The 25,346-nt window shown below is 44.6% G+C and overlaps 1 protein-coding gene across 1 annotated transcript in view; it reads right to left on the bottom strand.

The window, feature by feature from the left end:
- Positions 1-25,346, bottom strand: part of CFAP299 (cilia and flagella associated protein 299) — a 341,489-nt gene that overhangs the window by 25,547 nt on the left and 290,596 nt on the right. Inside the window, exon 4 of the mRNA XM_081207447.1 lies at positions 23,105-23,247. Coding sequence (XP_081063573.1) covers positions 23,105-23,247 — 143 coding nt within the window. The remainder of the gene's footprint in view (positions 1-23,104; positions 23,248-25,346) is intronic.

Consider the following 25,346-nt stretch of genomic DNA (forward strand, 5'->3'; position numbering starts at 1 on the left):
CACAAACCGAAACACTGACTTCCGGGTTTGCAGCGTGCGAGTTCCAAGTTGCTTGGGAACTATGCTGTTTGAAATCCGAGGTACCACTGTATTGTGAAAATCTATGGAAAACGGGGATTTAAATGTGGGTTTTGGTTGCCTCGTTTACACCCAAAACCTAAACAAAATTGCAAATAACCAAGGGCCCTTTACCCTTGATGGCTACTCGCATGGGTAGCCATTGGTATGAATTTAGTGCTTCCACATTGGGACTGTTATAAGTAGCTTCCATGCTGTCTGTGATCACTGTGACACCATGAATGTGCAAATGGTTACAGCCTGTCCGTCATGGAGGCATCTATGGGCACAAATGACACCTCCACAAGGAACTGGGAGTGGAGACAGATAGGCAGTGACAGGTCAGAAGCCATGGCTGAGCCAGAGTTTACACCCTGGCACACTAGATCTTGGCACCAGGCTGATCTCCCCGCTTCAGTTCTGCTATTGATAAAGCAGCACAAGGTTCCCATCGTGGAACCCTATTAAATTAACTGACTCACCTGTTGTTCTAAAAATCGCTCTCAAGCTAGCTAGCCAGCCAGCCATGTTACAACACAAATTACCAGTGGCGTAGAATGGGTTGCTAACACCCGGGGCCTCATGGAAGGAGGGGAACAGACGGAGTACACGTGCACATTCAACTTTCTAATGGCGTCTGCATCACTCAGGAGATCGTAGCCACAGAGGTAAGAAAAGAAGAGCCATTCTGTTTTCTGGAGAGGCCACTTCCTGGCTCGCATGGAGAAGCCTTTTCAATGAAGCCCAGTGAAGGAAGCATGCAGCTGTATTGAGGAAGCACTGAGTGCAGTGGCGTCGCAACGGGGGGTGGGCGGTGCGTGCCGGGTGCCATGTCTGGGGGCGGGGGTGACAAGAAGGCACCCTGTGGGGGCTCGCAGCGGCATGAGCAGCCATTGCACCGCTGCAGCCGCATGTGGAAGATCCTCCATTCGTGGCTGCAGCCGCGAGCAGTGCATGTGCTGTACGCATGTGCCGTACGTAGTGACACCGCACGTGTACCCTACGTAGCAATGCCCTGCCCCGGGTGTCATGATGCCTCCGTTCACCCCTGACTGGGTGTCGAAATTTTGCACCCCTAACAATTTTGTTCCTGGGGCAACCACCCCTGTGGGCCCCACTCTCCACTATGCCACTGCAAGTTGCAAGCTATAGAGCGGCCACAGATACCTTCTTTATGGCTGTTGGACAATCTGACACTCCTGAGCTCTGAAATTTTAACCTGGGAAGCAGTTCTAAGTGCCTTGTTTTCCCAGAGCAAGCTGAGAAGCCCACCCAACACCTGATTACCATCTTGTTCTGTGCCTGCAGACTGATATATAAATAAATATATATGTGCCAATTAAGTGATTCATGAAAACAATGGTTGGTAATAATAATAATAATAATAATAATAATAATAATAATAATAATAATAATAATAATAATAATTTATTTGTACCCCGCCCATCTGGCTGGGTTTCCCCAGCCACTCTTGGGTGGCTTCCATAGAGACCAAAAATACAGTAAAATATCACAGATTAAAAATTTCCAGGGCTGCCTTAAGATGTCTTCTAAATGTCAGGTAGTTATTTATCGCTTTGACATCTGATGGGAGGGCGTTCCACAGGGCGGGCGCCACTACTGAGAAGGCCCTCTGCCTGGTTCCCTGTAGCTTTGCTTCTCGCAATGAGGGAACCGCCAGAAGGCCCTCGGCGCTGGACCTCAGTGTCCGGGCAGAACGATGGGGGTGGAGACCCTCCTTCAGGTATACTGGTCATGCACAATGTTTGGTACAATCAGAGACTTAACAGATAGCCAAACAGATATTTGTGACTCTCTTTTACAACAACCTTATGTATACATATGCAATAAAGGTCCCTTTCTTGCGAAGTACATAATAAGCCCGAGATTAAGTCCTGGCAAAACCAAACCTCTGAGACTTTGGTACGCTGGAGCCATGATGACAGGCAGGAAGACCTTGGGGGACAGGGAATCGTAAATATGAAAGGAAGTATCACAGTTCTGTGACAATCCTGGCCAATTTGATTCTGATACGTTTCTTTTTTAAAACTTTTTTTGGAGCTGGGCCACCTTCATGAATGATTTCCCCTTTTAAGGAAGCAGCATTTAACATCCATGAATAAATCAGTCTTTTTGATCAAAGGCTGATGAGCTCTCCAAGATGGAAACTCTGGATCTTTTTGAAGGCATGTTTTCAAAGCCACACATAATATACACATCTCTCCCTCTAGTTCTGTGGTTTCTTCAAAGGGGCTTCTTGCTTTTCCCCTTCTAATCTCCTTAGGCACTGAAGAAGTTTCATCCGGAGAGATTCAAGTCGCAGAATTGTGCACAAAACTTCTAATCGCCAGCCAAGCTAATGGGTTTTTCCTCTCCCTTGTTGTTGTTTCAAACACTTCCGCCACTTTGGGTGAAAAGGAAATCCAGTGCTTTTGCTTGAAAATGTCGTTTTCATCCTATTGAGGGGAGACCACTCACTTCTTGCTGCCTCTATAAGTCTTCTTTATATGATTTACAGTTCCTCTTCTCCACAAAGGTTCAGGGCAAGCAACAGCTTCGCGAACACAAAATTGCAGCTTCAAATGTTATACACACCATACATTTAAAGGTCGGGGTTTGGCAAACCACAGAAGGAAGAGGCTTCTGTTCTAGACCTGGAGAGATGCCTTCAAGGACCACTTCACAAGCCATGGCTGGGGTTCAAACCCAGCTCCCTGGAATGTGTACTTCCTAATGTTAGGAATAGTCCAATTCTTTGGACAGACTTTATATGTCTCCTCCAACCCAAGGAGAAGTAGACAGAAGGTATTGCTCTCTTCACTTAACAAGAGTAGAAGGCTTGGCTCCGAGTGCTTCTACCATACCTGACCAATCCATAGCCTTAATACCATCTGCCAGTTGCAGATGAGTCTGAGAAGTGGGCATGCATGCAGCTTACTATGTATTCAAAGTATCATGTGACCATGGTGGAATATGCTAACATTCACCCAACACATAAGACTTATGGGATGTGGGTGGTGATGGTCTAAACCACTGAGCATCTTGAGCTTGCTGATCAGAAGGTTGGGGGATCGAATCTGCACAACGGGGTGAGCTCCCATTGCTCTGCCCCAGCTCCTGCCAACTAGCAGTTCGAAAGCACGCCAGTGCAAGTAGATAAATAGGTACCACTGTGGCAGGAAGGCAAACGGCGTTTCCATGGACTCTGGTGTTCCGTTGCACCAGAAGCGGTTTAGTCCTGCTGGCCACATGACCCGGAAAGCTGTCTGTGGACAAACGCCGGCTCCCTTGGCCTGAAAGCGAGATGAGCGCCGCAATCCCTTAGTCGCCTTTGATTGGACTTAACCGTCCAGGGGTCCTTTACCTTTACATAAGACTGATTACACACTGTCTTGTATAAGTGAGGATGAAAGATCACATGAATCAGTTCTTGACACATATACTGCACCCACATTGCAGAGTACCTTGTCTATAGATGGTGGTGCATTTCTGCTCCTCTGCCGAATAAGACAGAGAGCCTGCTTAGTGTATGAAGTAGACTCCAGAATCCATGAAGCTATGATCATTGCAGTATCATCTCTCAAAATGCACAGGATATGTTGTCACCACTATCCATGCGTGTGTATATTTAAGTGTCTTTTAGTGGTGTTGATCAAAGGGTTGAACTGATCTCTCCCCAAATCCACACTTCCAGGAAGGCCTGGGGCCTAAATCAAATCCTCTCGTGTCTCGATTCTGTTGCAGGGCAAGCGTTCCATGCTCAAATTATGCACATGCGTTATCCACGAATGTGAGACTCCATCTTGGGGTGCATTATCTTGTTAGATTTGAAGCATGTTCAAACGCTGTAGATGTTCCAGTGCAAATGGTGTGTGTGTGTGTGTGTGTGTGTGTGAGAGAGAGAGAGAGAGAGAGAGAGAGAGAGAGAGAGAGAGTGTCAAGCACTATTATGACTCAATCTTAAAAAAAAAAGCAAAAAGGATTTTTTTATGGGTGTGGGGAACCAGGAAGAAATAAGCCCCATTTGAAGTCGTTCCACTAATTTCATTGGGTTTTAAGCCACAGTGCTCACGAATCCGGATTGTATCAAAGAAACATCTTCATTAGGCTTTAGCTTTACTAAGAATGTGTCACTTCCTGGTGGTTTTGGAAAAGCTTCAGTGCATTACTTGTTAAAAGAGGCTGCAAGGGAGATCAATAATCTGCTGTAGGGCTACAGATCCTTGATTTAGCATCTTAGACTGTGTCCTCAAGTGATCTGTGGTACAGCTGAAACGAATTTGCTCTCAAAAATGTGGCTTGAAAAAATCCTCATCTGAGTTTTGATGATCTCCAAATATTTGCTGTTTGCTCTCGGCTTGACATTTGATACCAGCTGACATGCATGGAAGTTAGGCCTGTGCTGTTTACTCAGAGGCAAGAGCCAGGTTTGCTGCCATTCAGTCTGAGAAATGGCCCTGCATCTGTCAGGTGACATGCAATAGCACAGATTTATTTTAAAATATTTTAAGTGCCCTTCAGTCAAACTATTAGAGCAGAATAGGAAAGCACCAGTATAAACTCACAAATAAACAAGGAGAGTGGAGTAAGGATGTAAAATTTCAGCAAAAGCAGCTAACAGTAAATTAATATTCCTGGTTAAAAGCCTGGGCAAACAAACATGTCAGAATGACATTAAAGTTGGCCCCAGATGAGCCTTCGTGGATTGTGCATTCCACAGACAGAGTGTCATAGCTGAGGCTGCAGTCCTAAACACACTTACTGGGGAGCAGGTCCCACTGAACACAGTGAGACTTTCATCTGAGTAAACAAGTGTAGACTTGTATTGTGAGAAGCGAGGGAACTATCTGGAGGAGAGTCTCTGACGATAAACACAGGGTTGTATCAAACTACTCAGAGCAGATCCACTGAAATTAATGACTGTAAGTCATGTCCGCTAAGGTCACAGGGTCTACTCTGAGTAAGAATAAGACTGGATGCAACCCGGTGTTTGAGCGGGCATGTAATATTTATTTGACTGTATTCAGAGGTGTGTTTAAAAAGCAGGAATGGTCAGAAAAAAGGAATCAACATCAATGGAAGATGTCTAAATCATCTACATTATGCGGATTATATAGTCGTAAAAACAGGCAAAAATGGCCCAATTCATTGGGGGGAATTGGTGCATCACCCCAACCTCAAGCAGGTGTGACCTCAGAGTATCCCTAAGTGGCAGTCTCTTTCTAGAAGCCAAGCCTAGGGCAGATGGGCCACAGAGCTTCCAGCAGCGGTTGGAGAAGGGCCACCTCCGTTGACCGCCATCTTGTTGTGGTCCATATCCTAGGCACGCTCAAGCTTCCACCTTCCATCTGGAGGCTGATAATAGATATACACCCAGTACCTGAGTCAAAGCCTACCTAACATCTGAAATCAATAAAGTTGCGGCCAATTTTAAATCCCAGAATGCTGTCTTGTGTGCCGTTTGTTTACACCTATTCTTGCCTTTGCCACTAGGAGAGGGTCCATGAGTGGGTGGAGAATAGAAGTAGTTGGCTCCCTGCCTGTAGTCGGCTTTGGATTAGCAGGTGGCACTGTGGTCTAAACCACTGAGCCTCTTGGGCTTGCCAATCAGAAGGTTGGCGGTTCAAATCCCCACAGCGGGCTGAACTCCCATTGCTCTGCCCCGGCTCCTGCCAACCTAGCAGTTCGAAAGCATACCAGTGCAAGTAGATAAAGAGGTACCATTCTGGTGGGAAGGTAAACGGTGTTTCTGTGCGCTCCGGTTTCCATGACAGTGTCCCATTGCGCCAGGAGCGGTTTAGTCCTGCTGGCCACATGACCCGGAAAGCGCCGTCTCCCTTGGCCTGAAAAGCGAGATGAGCGCCGCAACCCCATAGTCATCTTGGACTGGACTTAACCGTCTAGGGGTTCTTTACCTTTACCTTTTTTACTGGATCAGTCTACCCGCCTTCCACTCCACCAGCCCCAATGGACATCAGCCACTATAGGCGGATGTAGAAAAACAAATATCTGAAGTCAGGATGGAAATAGGTAAGTTTAAGATGTCAAGACTATCAATTTGTAGGCAACTAAGTCAGGACAGCAGGACAGATTCATATGACAACAGAGTCAATGACAAAGTATGAGGGGCTGCAGGACAGGTAGTGAAACTAGGAGGACTAGCAAAGGCTTCTTATTAATATATTTATCTCTTCATCATTATAGAGGCAGAAAGGCAAAGGTAGAGTAAAAAAACACACGCAGACTATAGGAACATGTCTCCTATGGAGGTAGAGTTATCATTTTCCTTTTTTCCCCCTTTTAAAGCACAAAGAAAGTAAATTACTCCCAAAAGAAGAATTTGGAACTTGACTAAATTCAATACACAAATTTAATGACTGGAAAATTAAACCCCAGCGGGGTTAATTGTCTTTTGGCAGTCTACAACCCCACTCTGTAGGATTAAGAAAAACATGCTTCGGAATTGTTCTACTGCACAATGAGTCAAATTAGATTCTTGTGTGTTTTTGTTTATGTAGCTGATGTAATCACCTAGTTTTCGATGTCTGCTTAATGCAGTTAAGTGTAATTTGATTATTGGAAGTTTTGAGAGAGGTATTGCTATGCGCAGTATGGAATACCAGTGTGCTAAATGGAATATTTATAGAGGCAGGTATGCTCTGCTCCAGATGTGCAGGGATTTGAACTTACAGCTCCCAGTGCAATATACAGAAAATGTTTGCCATAGCTATGGAGCTCCTGCCATTTCCCTAGAACAGAGTTATTTGTTGCCCCTTTCCCTTTGCAAACAGAGAACTTAACAGAGAAGCTATAAGCAACATTAGGCAAATTGATATACAGCAAGTCTGCAACTTTTGCGGATCCCGGCCGCAAAACGAGGTATGACTGTATAGTCAAAACACATCAGGTGCAATGGTGTGAGTTCATCATCATCATCATCATTTGTATGCCGCTTTCCCCCTCCACAAAGGAGTTGCTCAAAGCGGCTTACAAATATAAATGCAAATGTAACAACAACAATAATCCAAACTGATAAAATACAAATGAACAAACTAAAAACAGCAAAGCCAAAACACAGACACACAATGATTTTAGGGATCATTAAGAAAGGAGTTCAGCAAAAATGTCAAGGGGCTGGAGCAACTCCACCATAAAGAGTTACAACCTTAGGTTTTTTGGGTTATAAAAACAAAAGTAAGAGGGGACATGGCAGAGGTCATAGAATCATAGAATCATAAGAGTTGGAAGAGACCACAAGGGCCATCGAGTCCAACCCCCTGCCAAGCAGGAAACACCATCAGAGCACTCCTGACATATGGTTGTCAAGCCTCTGCTTAAAGACCTCCAAAGAAGGAGACTCCTCCACACTCCTTGGCAGCAAATTCCACTGTTGAACAGCTCTTACTGTCAGGAAGTTCTTCCTAATGTTTAGGTGGTATCTTCTTTCTTGTAGTTTGGATCCATTGCTCCGTGTCTGCTTCTCTGAAGCAGCAGGTATATTACAGAATCATAGTAATAAGTTGTAATTCAGCAACCTCTTGCTTTTTCCTGTAGGACTAATTGCTGTCGTTTACCATAACCATTGAGTCAATCACCCATCTCCTACTACCCTTCTGAGAAAAACCCCAACCCACCCACCCCTCAATATACACAAGGGTCTGGTGACTTCTGTTTCAGTGTATCTGAAGAAGTGTGCATGCACACGAAAGCTTATACCCAGAACAAACTTAGTTGGTCTCTAAGGTGCTACTGGACATTTTTAAATTTTTTAAATTTCGACTGCCACCTACCTGAATCTACTCTCAGAAAGCTTTTCCTGATGGTGTAAAGAAAGTGAATACAGATGTTTTTCTCCTCTCATAATTCTAGAACCTAGTGCCATCAAATTAAGTTGAATGTTGGAAGAATAAGGATGGACAGCAGGAAGATTCTCACTACCCCCAGTTGTTCGCTGACTACATGAGGGGGCTCATTTGAACACCCCTTAGGTGATGACCCTACTTTAGAGGCCTAGTTCACATTCAGGTGATAAACATGTGAATGGGCTGCACCACTTCAGAATGCAAGTGGAATGCACGTCTGAATGCTTCTCCAAGTACAGTCGTACCTTGGAAGTTGAACGGAATCCGTTCTGGAAGTCTGTTGGACTTCCAAAATGTTTGGAAACCAAAGTGCGGCATCTGATTGGCTGCAGGAAGCTCCTGCCGCCAATCAGAAGCCGTGGAAGCCCTGTCGGACATTCGGGTTCCAAAGAACGTTCGCAAACCAGAACACTCACTTCCGGGTTTGCGGCGGCCGGGAGCCAAAACGTTCGACTTGCAAGACGTTTGGAATCCAAGGTACGACTGTAATATATAATCCCTGCATGTTAAAAACATGCATGCCCAGGAGAAAGCTGCATTGGAACCTTCCTGCTGACTTCCAGTTTATTGTGTGAAGGGATCATTTTTTCGTATGTGGAGTATTCAGTTGTAAGAGGCCCCCCCCCCACTTCAGTCTGAAGTGGCCCAGGACCGATACAGATTGACCCAGTGCTTTTTTAAAAAAAATGTTTAGGGATACTCTCATTTTGACTCAAGAAAATGACCACTTTATAGTTCAAATGGGGAAAAATAAATACAGTGGTACCTTGGTTTAAGAACAGTCCTGTTTACAAACGATTCAGTTTAAGAACTCCGCGAAACCAGAAATAGTGTCCCGGTTTGCAAACTTTACTTGGTGTAAGGACAGAATCCGAATAGTGGAAGGGCACCGGCGGCGGAAGACCTCATTAGGGAAAACACGCCTCGGTTTAAGAATGGTTTCGGTTTAAGAACAGACTTCCGGAATGGATTAAGTTTGTAAACCGAGGTACCGCTGTACAGTAAATTGACAAAAGTACAAAGATTCACAAAATGTTTAGGGGTATGCATACCTCTGCGTCCCCCCCAGAAAAAAAGGACTGGATTTACCACTTCCATGGGAATGGGATCTAAGCCAGAATGGAAGGACCTTCTGTTCCCGACTTCTGTTATTTTCTAACCTCTCCATTATTTCTCTCAAATTATTTTCATTGTCATTTTGAGGTGCCGCAATAATAAATCCAAAGAACCAGACGTTTATCTTAGCGTCTGAACTCCTCGCAGTGTTTCTGAATCGGTATCCCGCAAACATCAGGGCATACCAGTGCTGCAGAGAAAACTGGCCTCTGACCACATCGTTACTAGGAACATTTTGATCCAGGGATGTAATGAGAAGCAGCATTCAGGGATTTCCCCTCCCCCCCCACCACTGTGGTGGCTGTAATGTATAGACGCAGGTGCATCACCCAGACGCAGGACACAAACATGCATTTTTGGCCTGGCCTGCCCGCCAGCTTGGATCTCTGCTCTGCTGTTTCATTTCCAAAACTTGTTACTAGAGCAAGTTGGAATTTCATTCTAAATCCATATTCTCTGGATACTAATTAGGTGGGAGTGGAGGAGGAGGGATCCTTTCCCAGAACTCCTCGTAAAAAGAGCAAAAATCATTGTGGAAATGCCCTATCAATGAGAAGAATTAAGTAGCATTTCTTAATTCTGGAAACAACTGCTTCCCTCCCTCCCACAATCTCTTAAACCACTTCTTCTCTTGGATGCCCATTATTAAAAATAAAATAAAAAAGCATAAAACCCTTGGCCTGATACCAACCATGTTTCGTTGGGTTGCTTTTGATTTTGGAAAGAAGTCAGAAAAAAATAAATATTGGAGAGATTAAAGAATGTATGACATTGCTGAATGGTCCAACTATTTAATTCACGGCAAACATAGTATTTTATAACTGCATTGGTCCAAACAGGTATTCTCCTCTCAGTCAGCAGCACAATCCGCCCCATCATAACTTCAGGGGGAAACTCTGGGAAAATCCTAAGGCAATGACAGTGAGGCCTCGCCAAATGGTCCAAACACAAAACGAAAGATGTAACAATTTGATGCTTATTTTAAAGCTATATTTTATTATCACATTTTTGTATTGCATTAGTTATAAGATGTACATTTTTTGTTTCTTCAGCTTGTAAACCGCCTTGAGTATTGTGAGATAGAAAGACGGTATACAGTGGTGCCTCGCAAGACGAAAAGAATCCGTTCTGTGATTCTTTTTGTCTAGCGGTTTTTTCGTCTTGCGAAGCAAGCCCATTGACGGATTAGCGGATTAGCGCTATTAGCGGCTTATCTGCTGATCGGATCGGCTTAGCGGCTTAGAAAAAGGGGGGAGGAAAAAAAACCAGCAGGAACTCGCAAGACATTGTCGTCTTGCGAAGCAAGTCCATAGAAAATTCGTTTTGCGAAGCACCTCCAAAACGGAAAACTCTTTTGTCTCGCGAGTTTTCCGTCTTGCGAGGCATTCGTCTTGCGGGGCACCACTGTACAAATTAAAAATGATGATGATGTTGATGTGCCCATGGCAGGGTTTGATGTTGCAATCCCAGCCTTTCCCCATTCACACACAACTAACTTATGTGGAGTCATGTGAACAGCCTCACGATGTCACTCTTGGTAGGGAGAAGGTCAAGGGCCTGACTGGTGGGCCCAAATGCCGAGTCTCAAAATTTCACCACTTGAATTTTCTGTTACGAAATATCTGGAACTGTACTTGGAAAGTAGCTAGTCTAGTTTTGCTGGGCTTCTCGATTAGCTGATTGCTGTATATATTTCATTTCAAAGAGGCAACGGCTGTTTCATCAGCAGTAATTCCTAGCATTCACCGTAACAAGTTAACTAAGCGCTTTATCAGCTTTGCGTAATAAGGACTGGGACCCATATTGAAACTCATAATAATGGTAATCTGTCTCCCTAAGTATTGTCTTGCTGTTGGATTTAAGACTGCTAGATCAGAAAAGATTTCAGTGCTGCAATTTCTAAAATAAAGCTGATGATGTACCAGTTGGGATCAAAACTTGGTATCCAAGGAAGACCACAGGGTCAGAACAGGTTTGGTTGTATTTCATTTTGTATTTATTGAGCCAAGTGGATTATTTTTTAATATTTTGCCTGCTTATAATTGTTCATATTAGTAAAACACTTCCACACTACCAGCTTTATGTTAAGTCAATTTGCATTATTTGGAAGTTCAGATCTCAGTTTGTTCATAATCACCTCTCTTAGTTTGGTGGGACTTGACTTTGTTTCTGTTTACGATGTATGACATAGAGGCCATCCATTAGATTCTGCAGAAGGAAGAAACATGCAGAAGTGGCCACTGGGCAGGGTGGAGACACTCCGTTAACTTCCCAGCAGGTGTGTCACTGTTTCTGTCTGGGGCGCAGAGAGGAGGTTGACCTGGGGCAAACCAACCAACCAGAAGAAATGCTGGACTGGCCACTTCTGAAAGTGTGTTGACACTCAGTATAATGATAAGATCCCTGGAAAAGACCCTGATGTTGGGAAAGATGGAGGGCACAAGGAGAAGGGGACGACAGAGGACAAGATGGTTGGACAGTGTTCTCAAAGCTACCAGCATGAGTCTGACCAAACTGCAGGAGGCAGTGGAAGACAGGAGTGCCTGGCGTGCTCTGGTCCATGGGGTCACGAAGAGTCGGACATGACTAAATGACTAAGCAACAACAACAACAACAACAACATAATGATAAGAAGAATTATACTACACATTGTAGAGGCGGAAGAAGGCAACTGAGCATGAGGCTGTCCAATACAAGGTGGCTCCATAGCTATGGAATTCACTCCTCGCCAAGGTGTGCCTGGCCTCTTCATCAAACTTTTAGGAAAGAGGTCAAGACATACCTTTGGAGAATACGTGGGGTGAAGAATTCTCAGCTTTTTACAATTGGGGTTTCATGGAATTAATGGACAATTTAATCCTGTTCCCCCGTTAGGATTTTTATCCATCCGTGCTGCTCCAGTAGTAGCACTATGTTTTGTGTGTATATCATGTGAGTGTCTGAGAGAACGTGAGACAGGAAGTCTCAATACTGTTGGAAGTTAGTTTCACTTCTGTTTGTGATGCTCTTCTGTACTGGTGCTGAGAGCACAGACATGCTGATGAAGTCTCTGTATGTAGACAGTAAAATAAAGTAGTTTAGAGCTACTGATTGACTCTTTCTTCTGCAGTGAGATGCCAGAAGAAAAGTGTGCTCCTTGCAGAAGGGAGGGGTCGCTTATTACCAGTCTCTCTGGACTGAGGGAGATTTAGAGCCAGAGTGTGTCCACCGGAGAGACGCCCCGGTGTCTTGGGAAGTTGGTGGCCTTCCCGGGCGTTTTTCCAAGGTGTGCCTAGCCTCTTCACCAAACTTTTAGGAAACAGGTCAAGACACACCTTTGGAGAATACGTGGGGTGAAGAATTCTCAGCTTTTTACAATTGGGTTTTCATGGAACTGATGGACAATTTAATGCTGCTTCGCTGCCCCCCGCCTTCTGTGCGATAAGAGTTATGGAATTGCTTTTATTCCATTTGCTTTTTTATCCTATTGCTCTATATTTTAATTGATGTAATCTGTTATGGGGCCTACTGGTGATGGTGGTACATGAAATAAACAAATAAATAAATGACATATTCAAATAAGGGGTTCTTTTGAGGGGGAAAGAAAGGGGATATGATTTCATTTCATTTCATTTCTTTGACTTATTAGTTGCCTGTCACCCGAAGGTCTCCAAGCGACATTGAAGGTGTCCAAGCAAACATTGTATTCTCTTTGACAAAACAGAATTGTACTTGTACCCACTCAGATTACACAAATTAGCAGAGGAGAAATGGATTAAATTACAGCCCAGACTCCAGGCCCGTGTTTCAGTTCAAATGCCTGTGCTAATAAAGTCATTTCCTTTAACAGGCTAGAACCAAATGAATATTACAGCACATAAATAATGCTGTAAAGGAGTGTTATACCACAGAAAATGAAGCCCAAGGAACCATATACATCAAATGCAAGACCCTTTGGAATTGCCCAAAGGATTTAAAATATGACTATTACATTAAATTCTTAATTGTCCAAATCTTTCTTTCTCTGTTGGGGAGGAGAACCTGGCCTGGGTGGCACTCTTAACATATGGTTTAGTGTCTTCTGACAGCCTCGGAGGGAAGAAATTATCCCACAGAATGGGGAAATCTGAGACAACCAGGATGCCTTAATTTCCACAGCGAAAAATTAATCTTTTCACAGTTCTGCTACAGATGCCTAGTTCTATACAGTGGTACCCTGGGTTACAGACGCTTCAGGTTACAGACACTTCAGGTTACAGACTCCGCTAACCCAGAAATAGTACCTCGGGTTAAGAACTTTGCTTCAGGATGAGAACAGAAATCGTGCGGCGGCAGCGGGAGGCCCCATTAGCTAAAGTGGTACCTCAGGTTAAGAACAGTTTCAGGTTAAGAACGGACCTCCGGAACGAATTAAGTTCTTAACTCGAGGTACCACTGTACTTCCAAAAATTCACAGGTCAGTTTTCCTAATGCCTGAGATGCTGGATGGGAGGAAACTGCTTTGACCAAGGGTAGTGGCAGAAGAGGTCTAGTGATACAGGTCTACTGGTAAAAAGGTGGTAGTGGGGCACACACTCCTGCTGTCAAGGGTGGCAGGAGAAAGCACCCTATGAGTGCCATGTTCTATGTACTATAGCTGGCAAGGGAAACCCTGCAAGTTCAGTCAGAGAAGAGTCACACTCTGAATCACACTTTTCTCCATGCCATCTCCTAGCTGGCATACGCCTCTCCCAGTATGAGGAAATATCTTGTAATGTCATGTACGAGATTGATCCGATTAGAATAATGCTGTCTGCTTCTGTGGCGACAGGGTGAGAGACTGTAAGAGGAAGGGCTTCACCTGGCACCTTTGCTAAAGTTTCAGCTAGACATCCAGTTTCAAAATAAAGTTTCAGGTAGAATCCAGATCACCCAGCACTGTGCTGAGATGCCACCTACTCCCTCAATAATGGTGCCGATATGTGGCATAAGTCAGAGACATTTAGTTTGATGGTGGCATTGCAATCTGGGATGTGAGAAAAATATCGTGGGGGGCTTTGTCAAAAAGCCTTAGTGAAATCAAGATACACTATACCCATAGCACCCCCCTGATCCACCAAGCTTGTAACTCTATCAAAAAAAAAAGAAAAAAGAAATGAGATTCATTTGACATAACTTATTTTTGAGAAACCCTTACTGGGTCTTAATAATCACTTTTCTTTTTTTCTTTTTCTTCTTCTTTATATAATTTTTATTTTTTTCCTTGCTTGTTACATAACAAGAAAAATAATACAAAAAACAATACCGAAAAAGGGTACAACTTAAGAGGGGGAGGGAAAATAAAAATAATAAAACTTACACAATCTGTTATTAAGATGAAAAGTTTGACATAAATTTGTGATTGCAATTTCATGTTACAATAAAAATAAAAAACTCATTATCTTTTATACCCGAATCCCCATTTATTCCTTTTACTTTACTGCCACACCAAAATACTATTTTTTGTGTTAATATTTTCACAATGTATATATCAATTTATGTTTATATAAGCAATTGCTAAAAATTGCCGGGATCACTCAAAAGCTGCTACAGATCTTAACACGGTATAATTTTGTTTAAGATATGTTCTGAAGGCCTCTCATTTTGATACAAATTCAGTTCTCGGTTTATCCCCCCCCCCTCGATAAACTGTCTAATTCAGCATATTCAGTCAATTAATAATCACTTTTCTATGTGTTCACAGACCGACTGTTGAATTATCTTTTCTAGGTCCTTCCCTGGTATTATTGTCAAACTCACCAGTCATGTGCTTCCATCTGAAAGAAAGCCTTAATGTTGCTGTGGTTTGTATGTGTTGTAATAATAATTAAGTGTCATGGTGCCTGGATTCTTTGTGCAGGCATCTGATTTGAGAGTTTAAGAGAGTTCAATCTAATTAGCTTACTGAAGGGAAGGGAAGGTCAGGTTGTGATTAATCTTATCTAGGCAAGAGATCACAGGTGATGGCTCAGAACTGTTTTGAGCAAGCAGATAAAGAAAAGCTGGACAAAATCTGATAGCTAAGATGTGGAAATCAGCAATGCCTAGCAGTAAGGCTAATTAACCATTGGAAGCAATTTCCAAAGCTTGTGGCAAGATTCTCCACTGCAGCGTCTTAAAATCAAGATTCCGAAAGATATGATGGATTCCATTACGAATTGGAAAGAGGATGGAGAGAGAGAGAAAAGAGAGTTATATTTCTCAAGCTGTGTTAAGCAAGTAGGCAATTTAAAATGGCACATATACAGTGGTACCTCTGGATGCGAACAGGATCTGTTCCGGAGCCCCGTTCATATCCTGAAGCGAACACAACCCGTGTCCGCGCATGCACGGGTCATGATTCGCCGCTTCCATGTATGACGTCATTTTGAGCATCTGCGCATGCGCAAGCGGCGAAACCCGGAAGTAACACACTCCGTTACTTCCGGGTCGCCACGGAGCGCAACCCGGAAATACTCATCCTGAAGCTATTTCAACCCAAGGTATGGCTGTACAAACAAACCCAACTGGTGTGGTCTTAGAAATATGTGAAAATTATAGGAGAGAAGATTACCGTATTTTTCGCCCTATAGGACGCACCGTCCCATAAGGCGCACCTATTTTTTAGGGGGGGAAATAAAGGGGGGGAAATTATCCCCCCCCAGGCGCGGGGCTGGGGAAGCCCGAGCTTCCCCTGACCCCAGCCCCCAAACAGGCAGCTCTCTGCAAGCCGTGGGAGGCCAGCGCCGGCTCCCGCTGCTTGCTGAGAGGTGCACGAAGCCTGGACGTGCTGAGCTCAGCACCGCAGGCTTCAGCATGCAGGCAACTCTCCGCAAGCAGCGGGAGCCCAGCGACGGGCTCCCGCTGCTTGCGAAGAGGTCGGTGAAGCCTGGAGAGCGAGAGGGGCCGGTGCGCACCGAACCCTCTCGCTCTCCAGGCTTCAGCGAAAGCCTGCATTCGCCCCATAGGACGCACACACATTTCCCCTTCATTTTTGGAGGGGAAAAAGTGCGTCCTATAGGGCGAAAAATACGGTATAGTGTACTACTACTATTACTACCACTACTACTACTACTAATAATAATAATAATAAATACTTTGCAAAGAACAGGTATGACTGGTCCCTACCCATAAGGAGTGGAGGGTTCAAACCTGCTCTCTGCAGGAGTCTGTGTTCTTGAACAGCGAAGTCCTTGTTCTAAAATGGTGCCAGCTTTATTACATAGCCCAACCAACCGTAAGATGTTTAGGCCGTGTGACAAAACACACATCTGGCATCTGGACCATAGACTAGAGGACAGAGCAGCCACAAGAATCCAGAAGTTGGTCTGCCCTGCTATAAACTTTCAGCCAAAAGACCTATGCATCCTCCGTAGCTATAAGCACAGAAAAGCATCCAGTGAAATTAAAGGGCAACAAATTTAATGTGGCTAAAAAGGAAATACTTTCCCAAGAGCATGTCATTAAGAGGGAGTAGGAACCCTGCTGGAAAGGGGGGAAAATCCCCACCATTTTGGGTTCTACATCCAGATTATAATTCTGAGTGTCCCAAGGCAAAAGACCAGTTTGAACCTCGTGTTTCCATCGTGGCCTTAATATTACTGGTTTATCCTATCACTGATTGAAGTCTTACTTTAGAATATCCTTTCAGCATCAGTCATTTTATTTCAGACACACATGAGTTCATTAGCAAGGGAAATAGCCTGAAGGTATGCTGAAACAGAGCCCTCAGAAAATACACAAATACTTTATATTAGAACTTCTTCTTCTTCTTGGGGTGTGAGGGCATTTTTTTTGTTTCTGCCCACCACTTGTCTGCAAGGACGACTACTTATCATATTCCCCGGGTTAAATGAAAATAAATGTTCAGCTAAATACAAAGGTTTCTGTTTACCAATGAATGTGGCAAGGAGAGGAAGTGGAAAGGGCGTGTTCCGGATCCTTGAAACACCACATTTGAAAACCACAAACACCAGAACTGTCTAAAATTACACTGGGATGGCAAGGGCATTGTACGCCAAAAGAATATATATCTTTGTGTATGTGTGTGTGTTAATTTTGTACATACGAACAAACGAACAAAATTCCCATGAGTTTTGAGGCTTTATGAGTTTTGAGGCCTCAAGCCTTATGAGGAACAGTTGAAGAAACTGGGTATGTTTATTTGTGTATGCTACAACAGCAGCAAGAGTCTTGATAGCACAAGGATGGGAGAACGAGGAAACTCCAACGAAAGAACAGGGGCAAGAGAAATGGATGAACTATGCAGAACTGGCGAAACTGACATGCAAATTGTGAGATAAGGACAACTGTGACTTCAAAGAAGAATGGGAACTTTTTACAAATTATTTAAAAAGACAACAAAATGACCCGGACTCCTTGGCAGGTTTTGAATAAACATACACCAATTTACTGAGGGTTAATACAGTAGATAGATAATATAAGGATGTATACAATTTGACAGTATGCAAAGAACAACATGAGTTGAGAAATCAGAGAGAGGAGCTGAGGGAAGTTTTGGGGGAGAGGGAGGGAGGGTTCATTGGGTAGGTGGGGGCAAAAAAGGGGGATAAATAATGAAGTTGATTTGTTTTGATAATTTGTTGTGTTGAAATTGTTAATTTTTTTAATAAAAAATAAAAAAAATAAAAGAAGAAGAAGCTGGGTATGTTTAGCCTGGAAAAGAGGAGACTGGGAGATATGATAGCCATCTTCAAATATCTCAAGCACTGTCACATGGAACATGGAGCAAGCTTGTGTCCTCCTGCTCTGGAGGGTAGGACTCCAATAGCTTCAGGTTACAAGAAGGAGATTCCAACTAAACATCAGGAAGAATTTCCTGACAGTAAGAGCTGTTTGACAGTGGGACCAACTCCCTCAGGAAGTGGCGGACTCTCCTTCCTTGGAGCTTTTAAGCAGCGGTTGGATGGCCATCTGTAATGGATGCTTTAGTTGAGATTTTTGCGTTGCAGGGAATTGGAAGAACTGACCCTTGGGATCCTTTCAAACACTGCAATTCTATGATTCTAAATCTTTTGCAGAACCATTCATCACCATACACTCCTGGTACTAAGTCAAAGTGTGTATAACCGGAACAAGCACATATCTGTCTCAACCCCACTTTCCTCTGAGGAATCTTCAATCTGAATGAACAGTCAATAAAATTGCAAATGTGGTCCGATGCAAGTAAGTGTCCACTGATGGATCTGGGGGCAAAGAAATCCCCCAACTGCATATATACACTAATGGGGTCTGGGCTGGCAATGGCTGAGGAAGAAAGGGATATTGAGGTCATGGTGGATAGCTCAGTGGAAATGCGAACCCTGAGTGGTGCAACTGAGAAAAGGCCAATTCCATGCTAGGAATCACTGGGAAACAAATCCAAAATAAAACAGCCAATATCATAAAACCACAAATAAATGATGTGGTCACACTTGGAAATTTGCGCACGATTCTGGTCCCCACATCTCAGAAAGGAAACTGTGGATCAGGACAGGGTGCAGATGAGGCCAACCAAAATCACCGGGGGGGGGGGTGGCAGTTCCCCTACTGGAAAAAGCAAATTTTGATCAGTGAAGTCTGCCAGCGAGGGAAACATCTATTTATTTTTGTGAGACTATTTTTGGTGTTTCCCTCTTATAAACAGTTTAAGAGAAAATGTTCAAAGACGCCTTTCCTTCTGACAATGACTGGCTCTTTTTGTTAATTAGATTTTAAGTTCTCCTTCAGTATCTCAAAAAGACAAATATACTGATGTTTTGGGGCATGTTCATATTTTTTTAGACGTCACCATTATTAATCAGTGACCGGGTATATTAATCAACAATAAGCTCCTGAATGCCAAAAGAGAGTTTATATGCACATGTGCACAATATTATTCAGACAGAATCTTTTCAATAAAAAAGCTGCTTCTGCAGAAGCAGTTGGAACCAGAGAAACGTAGAGGAAGACTGCTTAATACAGAGGCAGGGAAGCTGTGGCCTTTCAAATGTTGCTGAACTCCAACTCCCATTAGCCCCAGACCACATGGGCAATAGTCAGGGATGTTGGGAATTACAGTCTGGTGGGCCACAGATTCCCTGTCCCTGATTTAATGAGATGCATTTGCTGCCACTGTGGTCTCTTAGGCTTCCCAATCAGAAGGTCAGCAGTTCGAATCCCCGCAACGGAGTGAGCTCCCATTGCTCTGTCCCTGCTCCTGCTAGCCTAGCAGTTCGAAAGCACACCAGTGTAAGTAGATAAATAGGTACCACTCCAGCAGGAAGGTAAACAGCGTTTCCGTGCGCTCTGGTTTCCATCATGGTGTTCCGTTGTGCCAGAAGTGGTTTAGTCCTGCTGGCCACATGACCCGGAAAGCTGTCAGTGGACAAACGGCATGAAAGCGAGATGATCGCCACAAACCCCTAGTCACCTTTGACTGGACTTAACCGTCCAGGGGTCCTTCACCTTTTTACCTTACAATTTATCTGACCACGTCACCCATAATAATTTTGGGACTGCTACTGTCCCATGTTCCTGTGCCCATGTGGTGGGGCTTGGTAAGTTTGCTAGAACTGTGGTAACATCGTGTGCATGTGAATGTGTGCGCCCCAGTCCACATAGAGTGGCACTACGGACAAAAGAAGAAGAAATGACCCTAGAAAGATGTGAAAGGGGACACCTTCCAAATTCAGAAGAGCACTGCAGGGACATTATGAGTTTGTGCTGGGTTTCTCTTTAATCTTGCTACAACAAACCAAAGCAGTTAAGGGGGAGTGCAAAGAGGGAATTGTACCCCACTGTTGGCTGCCAAGAACAGAAGCTAGGAAGATAAGAAGTTTGCTAAACAGCCATTCCAGTTCAAGACATGTAAGCAGAAAGAGGATAGTAACACCTCTTGCACGCAGCAGCACTCAAACAAAAGGGCTCCCCAGTGTCTCTGGATGTGGCTGGATGGGGGGCGGGCCATACAACTTTGACAGGAGAATCAGCCAATGATGACATCAGCAGAAAGCATATGGAACGCCAGTCTCTTGATAAAAGTGAGTGGAAAGGGTGATTCTAATCCTCAACTCCTATATATTGTCGTCCAAGGGGACGCGGGTGGCGCTGTGGGTTAAACCACAGAGCCTAGGACTTGCTGATCAGAAGGTCGGTGGTTCGAATCCCCGCGACGGGGTGAGCTTCCATTGCTCGGTCCCTGCTCCTGCCAACCTAGCAGTTCGAAAGCATGTCAAAGTGCAAGTAGATAAATAGGTACCGCTCCGGCGGGAAGGTAAACGGCGTTTCCGTGCACTGCTCTGGTTCGCCAGAAGCGGCTTAGTCATGCTGGCCACATGCCTCGCAAGCTGTATGCCGGCTCCCTCGGCTGATAAAGCGAGATGAGTGCCGCAACCCGAGAGTCAGTCACCACAGAGTCGGTCCACCCCAGAGCCAGTCCACAGCGCCACCCGCGTCCCTTTATGGATTATAAACAGGATTAAACATTCTATGGTCCTCACACTGAACCTGACAATGACCCTCTTGCCTTCTTGCCTTCCAAGGTACAGTACAGGCACACCAGATTCCAGCCGACATTGTGGGTGGCCGGCACATGTGACGTCACACGGCTGGGAACACATTAGACCAGGCATAGGCAAACTTGGCCCTCTAGCTGTTTTGGCACTACAACTCCCATCATCCCTAGCTAACAGGGCCAGAGGTCAGGGATGATGGGAATTGGAGTCTCAAAACATCTGGAAGTCCGAGTTTGCCTATGCCTGTATTAGACCAATGCTCCACCATCTGCACTGTTTCTTCCCTGCTTTCAGATAATTTCACTCAGCCCTATCAGGATTGTGGCTTTATCCTGTACAAGGCTTTGGTCTTCTGCACCTTTAAGACCACCACCTCCTCATTTACATTCTCTGATCTACTTCTCTTAAATACAAATACTTTTCTATCAAATACATGTTCATGATTATCCCATCTACATGCTAAATTTGGACAACAAGGGCACACAGAGAAACAACTTTGGTGCTTGTACCTCTGTTGTACATTCCCTTTTCCCTAGAGAATCAACAATGCGGGAGCTTGCCTTGAATGCCTTTTGAAAATATATGCAAGGTCATTTCTATTTACATTGGCTTTTGATAACCAGGAATAAGCTTTTAATTGGATCTGAGGCTCTGGCAAAGGAATATGAAATAAATATGTATTTTGAAGGCAAGTTCACAGACTTCATAGCTGCAGGATTAAGTCATGACATGCATGCGTGCAACTACTTTCAGAGATAAAATGCTACAAATAGATTGCCAAACTTCAAAGCACAATGTTTTCCAGTACACTTAAGTTCACACATTCAGCTGCAAGTCACCAAACGGTTGTTGCTCTAGTTGTTTGTACTTGTTAGTTGCTTTCTCACAGGGCGGCCCAAAGCGACTACATTAAAATCAATAAAAAATTTAGAAAATTGTCCAGTAGCACCTTAGAGACCGACTAAGTTTGTTCTGGGTATAAGCTTTCGTGTGCATGCACACTTCTTCAGACGAAAGCTTATACCCAGAACCAACTTAATTGGTCTCTAAGGCGCTATTGGACAATTTTCTATTTTTTTTATTTATTTCGACTGTGTCAGACCAACACGGCTACCTACCTGAATCTAGTACATTAAAATCAGTTAAGAACCAATTAAAAAACCCCCCACAAATATATCTAAGTAGGTAAAAGGCAGGACTTACAGATCCCACACCACCAAAAAGAGGCCATGTTGCCCCCATTCAAATTAAGGGCCAAAAACCCAGAGCAAAGAGAAAAAAGAGAGCATTTCACCAATGGGAGGCCACCACTAAAAAGGCCCAATATTGTGTTGCCACCCTATGAACACCTTGAGAAGGGGGCACAGGGAGAAGGGCCTCAGGTTATATTGCAGGGGGAAATGTTGAATAGTGCATGAGAAATTAAGCAACAGACATATACACATAAGCAAGCGTTAGAGCTTTCTGATCCACATTCTTGATGTTACTCCACTACTCTTCCAGCTATACTGTTCCCTGGTGTGTTTTTTTCAGAGTCCAGTGCAAAATTCGTAAATGGCTTGGGCCCAGGTAGCTACAGGACCACTGGTTTCCATATCAGACTGTCCACCAATTAAACCTTCAGAAGGGGCTCTGTTCCATGTCCTGTCTCTGTCTGAGGTTAAGTTGGTAAGCAGGCATTCACTGCTGCAGCTACGAGGCTCTAGAATGGCCTCCCTCGAGAACTGTACAGTCATATCTCGTGTTATGTTTGCTTCATGATACGTTTTTTCAGGTTGCATCCTGCGGCGACCCAGAAGTACTGGAAATGGTTACTTCCACTCATGCATGAGCAGATGCGCAAAATGACGTCACACGCATGCGCAGAAGCGGCAAATCGCAGCCCGTGCGTGCACAGACGCGCCACTGCGGGTTGCATTCTGCTCATGTTGCGAATGGGCCTCCAGAACGGATCTCGTTCGCAACCAGAGGTACCACTGTATTTCACTCCCCATTTTTCAGTTTCCTGGTGGGCCTGTTCTTTTTCCACTGGGCTTTTTAAAAACAACAACTAGTAATGTGTTGTTTGGACTGTCCTCATGCCCCTTTGCTACTATGTAAATTGATTGTGTGTTGCTGTTAATTTGATTTGATTACTGTTGTTTCCATGTTACTGTATTACAGTGGTACCTCGGGTTACATACGCTTCAGGTTACAGATGCTTCAGGTTACAGACTCCGCTAACCCAGAAATAGTACCTCGGGTTAAGAACTTTGCTTCAGGATGAGAACAGAAATCGTGCGGAGGCAGCGGGAGGCCCCATTAGCTAAAGTGGTACCTCAGGTTAAGAACAGTTTCAGGTTGAGAACGGACCTCCAGAACGAATTAAGTACTTAACCCGAGGTACCACTATATTTGTAGCTCGGTTGTATGAACAATTAACATCGATACCTTCTCACTGAAGTCAATGGCCACCATCCAGAAGGCTATGGGCATGCATGGTTCCAACTAAAAAGGCAGAGATCTGAGAACAGGTCATGGCCTTCCCACAGATGTCAATGGAAACTTGCTATGCTAACCGTCTGTATTTCATAAATAGGAAGAAAATGAGCAACCAACCTCAGATCAGAGCGCCTGGGGAAAAGCTTCTTCTTGCCACTGAAATAGACTTCAAACTCGTCCACCTTTAACCGGTGTGCATAATCGATATATGCAGATACTTCCTGGCCACGGATATTATGATCCCGAATGAAGATTATGGACTGGGAATGGGGGAGAGAGAGGAAGGGGACAGAAAAGTATGATTAAAATAAAGTGTCCAAACAAGACAGACTTTTGCTATTCATATTGATTATTTGCTTTTGAGGACATGTACTATATTTCATGCTGTACTTTTCCAACCAAGCCCAAGGTAGTATTATTATTATTATTATTATTATTATTATTATTATTATTATTTTAAATTTGTATACTGCCCTTCCTCCGAAGATCCCAGGGCAGTTCGCAACAGAGTGTATGTTTACTCCAAAGTAAGTCCCATTGAGTTCAGTAGGGCTTACTCACAGAAAAGAGCATGTTAGATTGCATTTTGCATTTGCAAAGAGTTATGCAAATATCAGTGTGTCTGTTCTTGCAGAAACGTGTTCCTCTGCTTTAGACAGAGAAAAAGATCACTCAAGGCCAAAGAGGGAATTCATGGAAAAGTCCTGGACCCAGCTTGCACTGCTTTTGCACTAAGACGGTCTGGCTTTCATAGCAAATGCATCCCAGAAAACACCTATAGTATCTAACAAGTAGTAGACTGACTCATAGCCTTGAAGACCCACTGTTAGAATGAGCCCCAAATTAATCAGTGAAGTAATATTTTACATTCTGCTCCAGCCTGTTTCCTATTTAGTTCATTATTTTCCATACATTGTCTTTCCATCTTTACAAAAGGAAGCCAATACAAAAGGAAGCCAGTATGTTTCCGAGCTTAATTCAAAGTGTTGGTGCTGACCTTTAAAGCCCTAAACGGCCTCGGTCCAGTATACCTGAAGGAGCGTCTCCACCCCCATCGTTCTGCCAGCGCTGAGGTCCAGCGCTGAGGGCCTTCTGGTGGTTCCCTCGCTGCGAGAAGCCAAGTTACAGGGAACCAGGCAGAGGGCCTTCTTGATGGTGGCACCCGCTCTGTGGAACGCCCTCCCACCAGATGTCAAAGAGAAAAACAACTACCAGACTTTTAGAAGACATCTGAAGGCAGCCCTGTTTAGGAAAGCTTTTAATGTTTAATAGACCAGTGTTTCCCAACCTTTTTTGGGCAAAGGCACACTTGTTTCATGAAAAAAATCTCGAGGCACACCACCATGCCAGATGGGGAAAGGTCACTTTTTACTTATGTAAAAAAAAATTAAAAAATAGTAACAGCATAGAAGGTAATGGTAGATGACTGTTAGAGTCTCCCCCCAAATGCAGAATTCTATTAATATCTTCCTTAGCGAGCCGCGTTAACCCCTGTAATGCTTTCTATAGAGTAAGCATAGGGGACACTGGGGGATGTGGAACCAAGGGGGCAGTGGGCCAAAAGAGTTCGGGATCTACTGCTTTAAACAGAAATAAGAGCCAGTGGGTTCTTCCTTTTTAAAGTATCGTTTCAGTGGGGACAGCAGTCCGGATTTCCAAAAAGCGGCGCTTTTTTGCGTCTGAGCAAAGAAGAGAGAGAGGGGAAAAAAGAGAGAGAGATTGATTTGTGGCTGCGCAAAGGGGGGAGGAGCCCAGGAGTAAAAGTAGGAAGGACGAAGGGAGGGGAAAGGAAAGTTAATAGAAGGAAAGGCGGGTGGGAGAGAAAGAGAAAGAAAGAGGGAAGGAAGGGGGGAAGAGAAGTGGAAAGGAGGGAGACCGAGGCGGGGGAGAAGCGTCTGGAGAGTTGCTCCGAAGTTTGGGGGGCCGCGGGGGTGGGCGCGCGTCCCAGGAGGCGGAGGCGCAGGTGGGCGAGAGCCTGGCCAAGGCGCACACGCTGCTGGCCTTCCAGCGCGGCGACTTCGCCGAGCTCTACCGCCTGGTGCAGAGCCGGCGATGGGATGTGGGAGGGAGCTCGCTCGCCGCCCCGCGTGTGCCTATGTGGTGCACATTACAGCCCCGTGACGTCAGCGCCACGCAGGCAGCCAGGCAGGCAGACGGCGAGAGCCCCGCGCTGGGCGGCCTCTCCTCGCCGCCGCCGCCCCGCCTCTCGCCGCCCGACTCGCCCGCCTCCCTCCCACGGCACATCAGGCAACGTCTCGCGGCACACTAGTGTGCCGCGGAACACCGGTTGGGAAACACTGTAATAGACTATTGTATTTTAATATTCTGTTGAAAGCCGCCCAGAGTGGCTGGGGAAACC

This window comes from Podarcis bocagei (genome assembly GCF_964188305.1).
Source record: "Podarcis bocagei genome assembly, chromosome: 9".
NCBI lineage: Eukaryota > Metazoa > Chordata > Lepidosauria > Squamata > Lacertidae > Podarcis > Podarcis bocagei.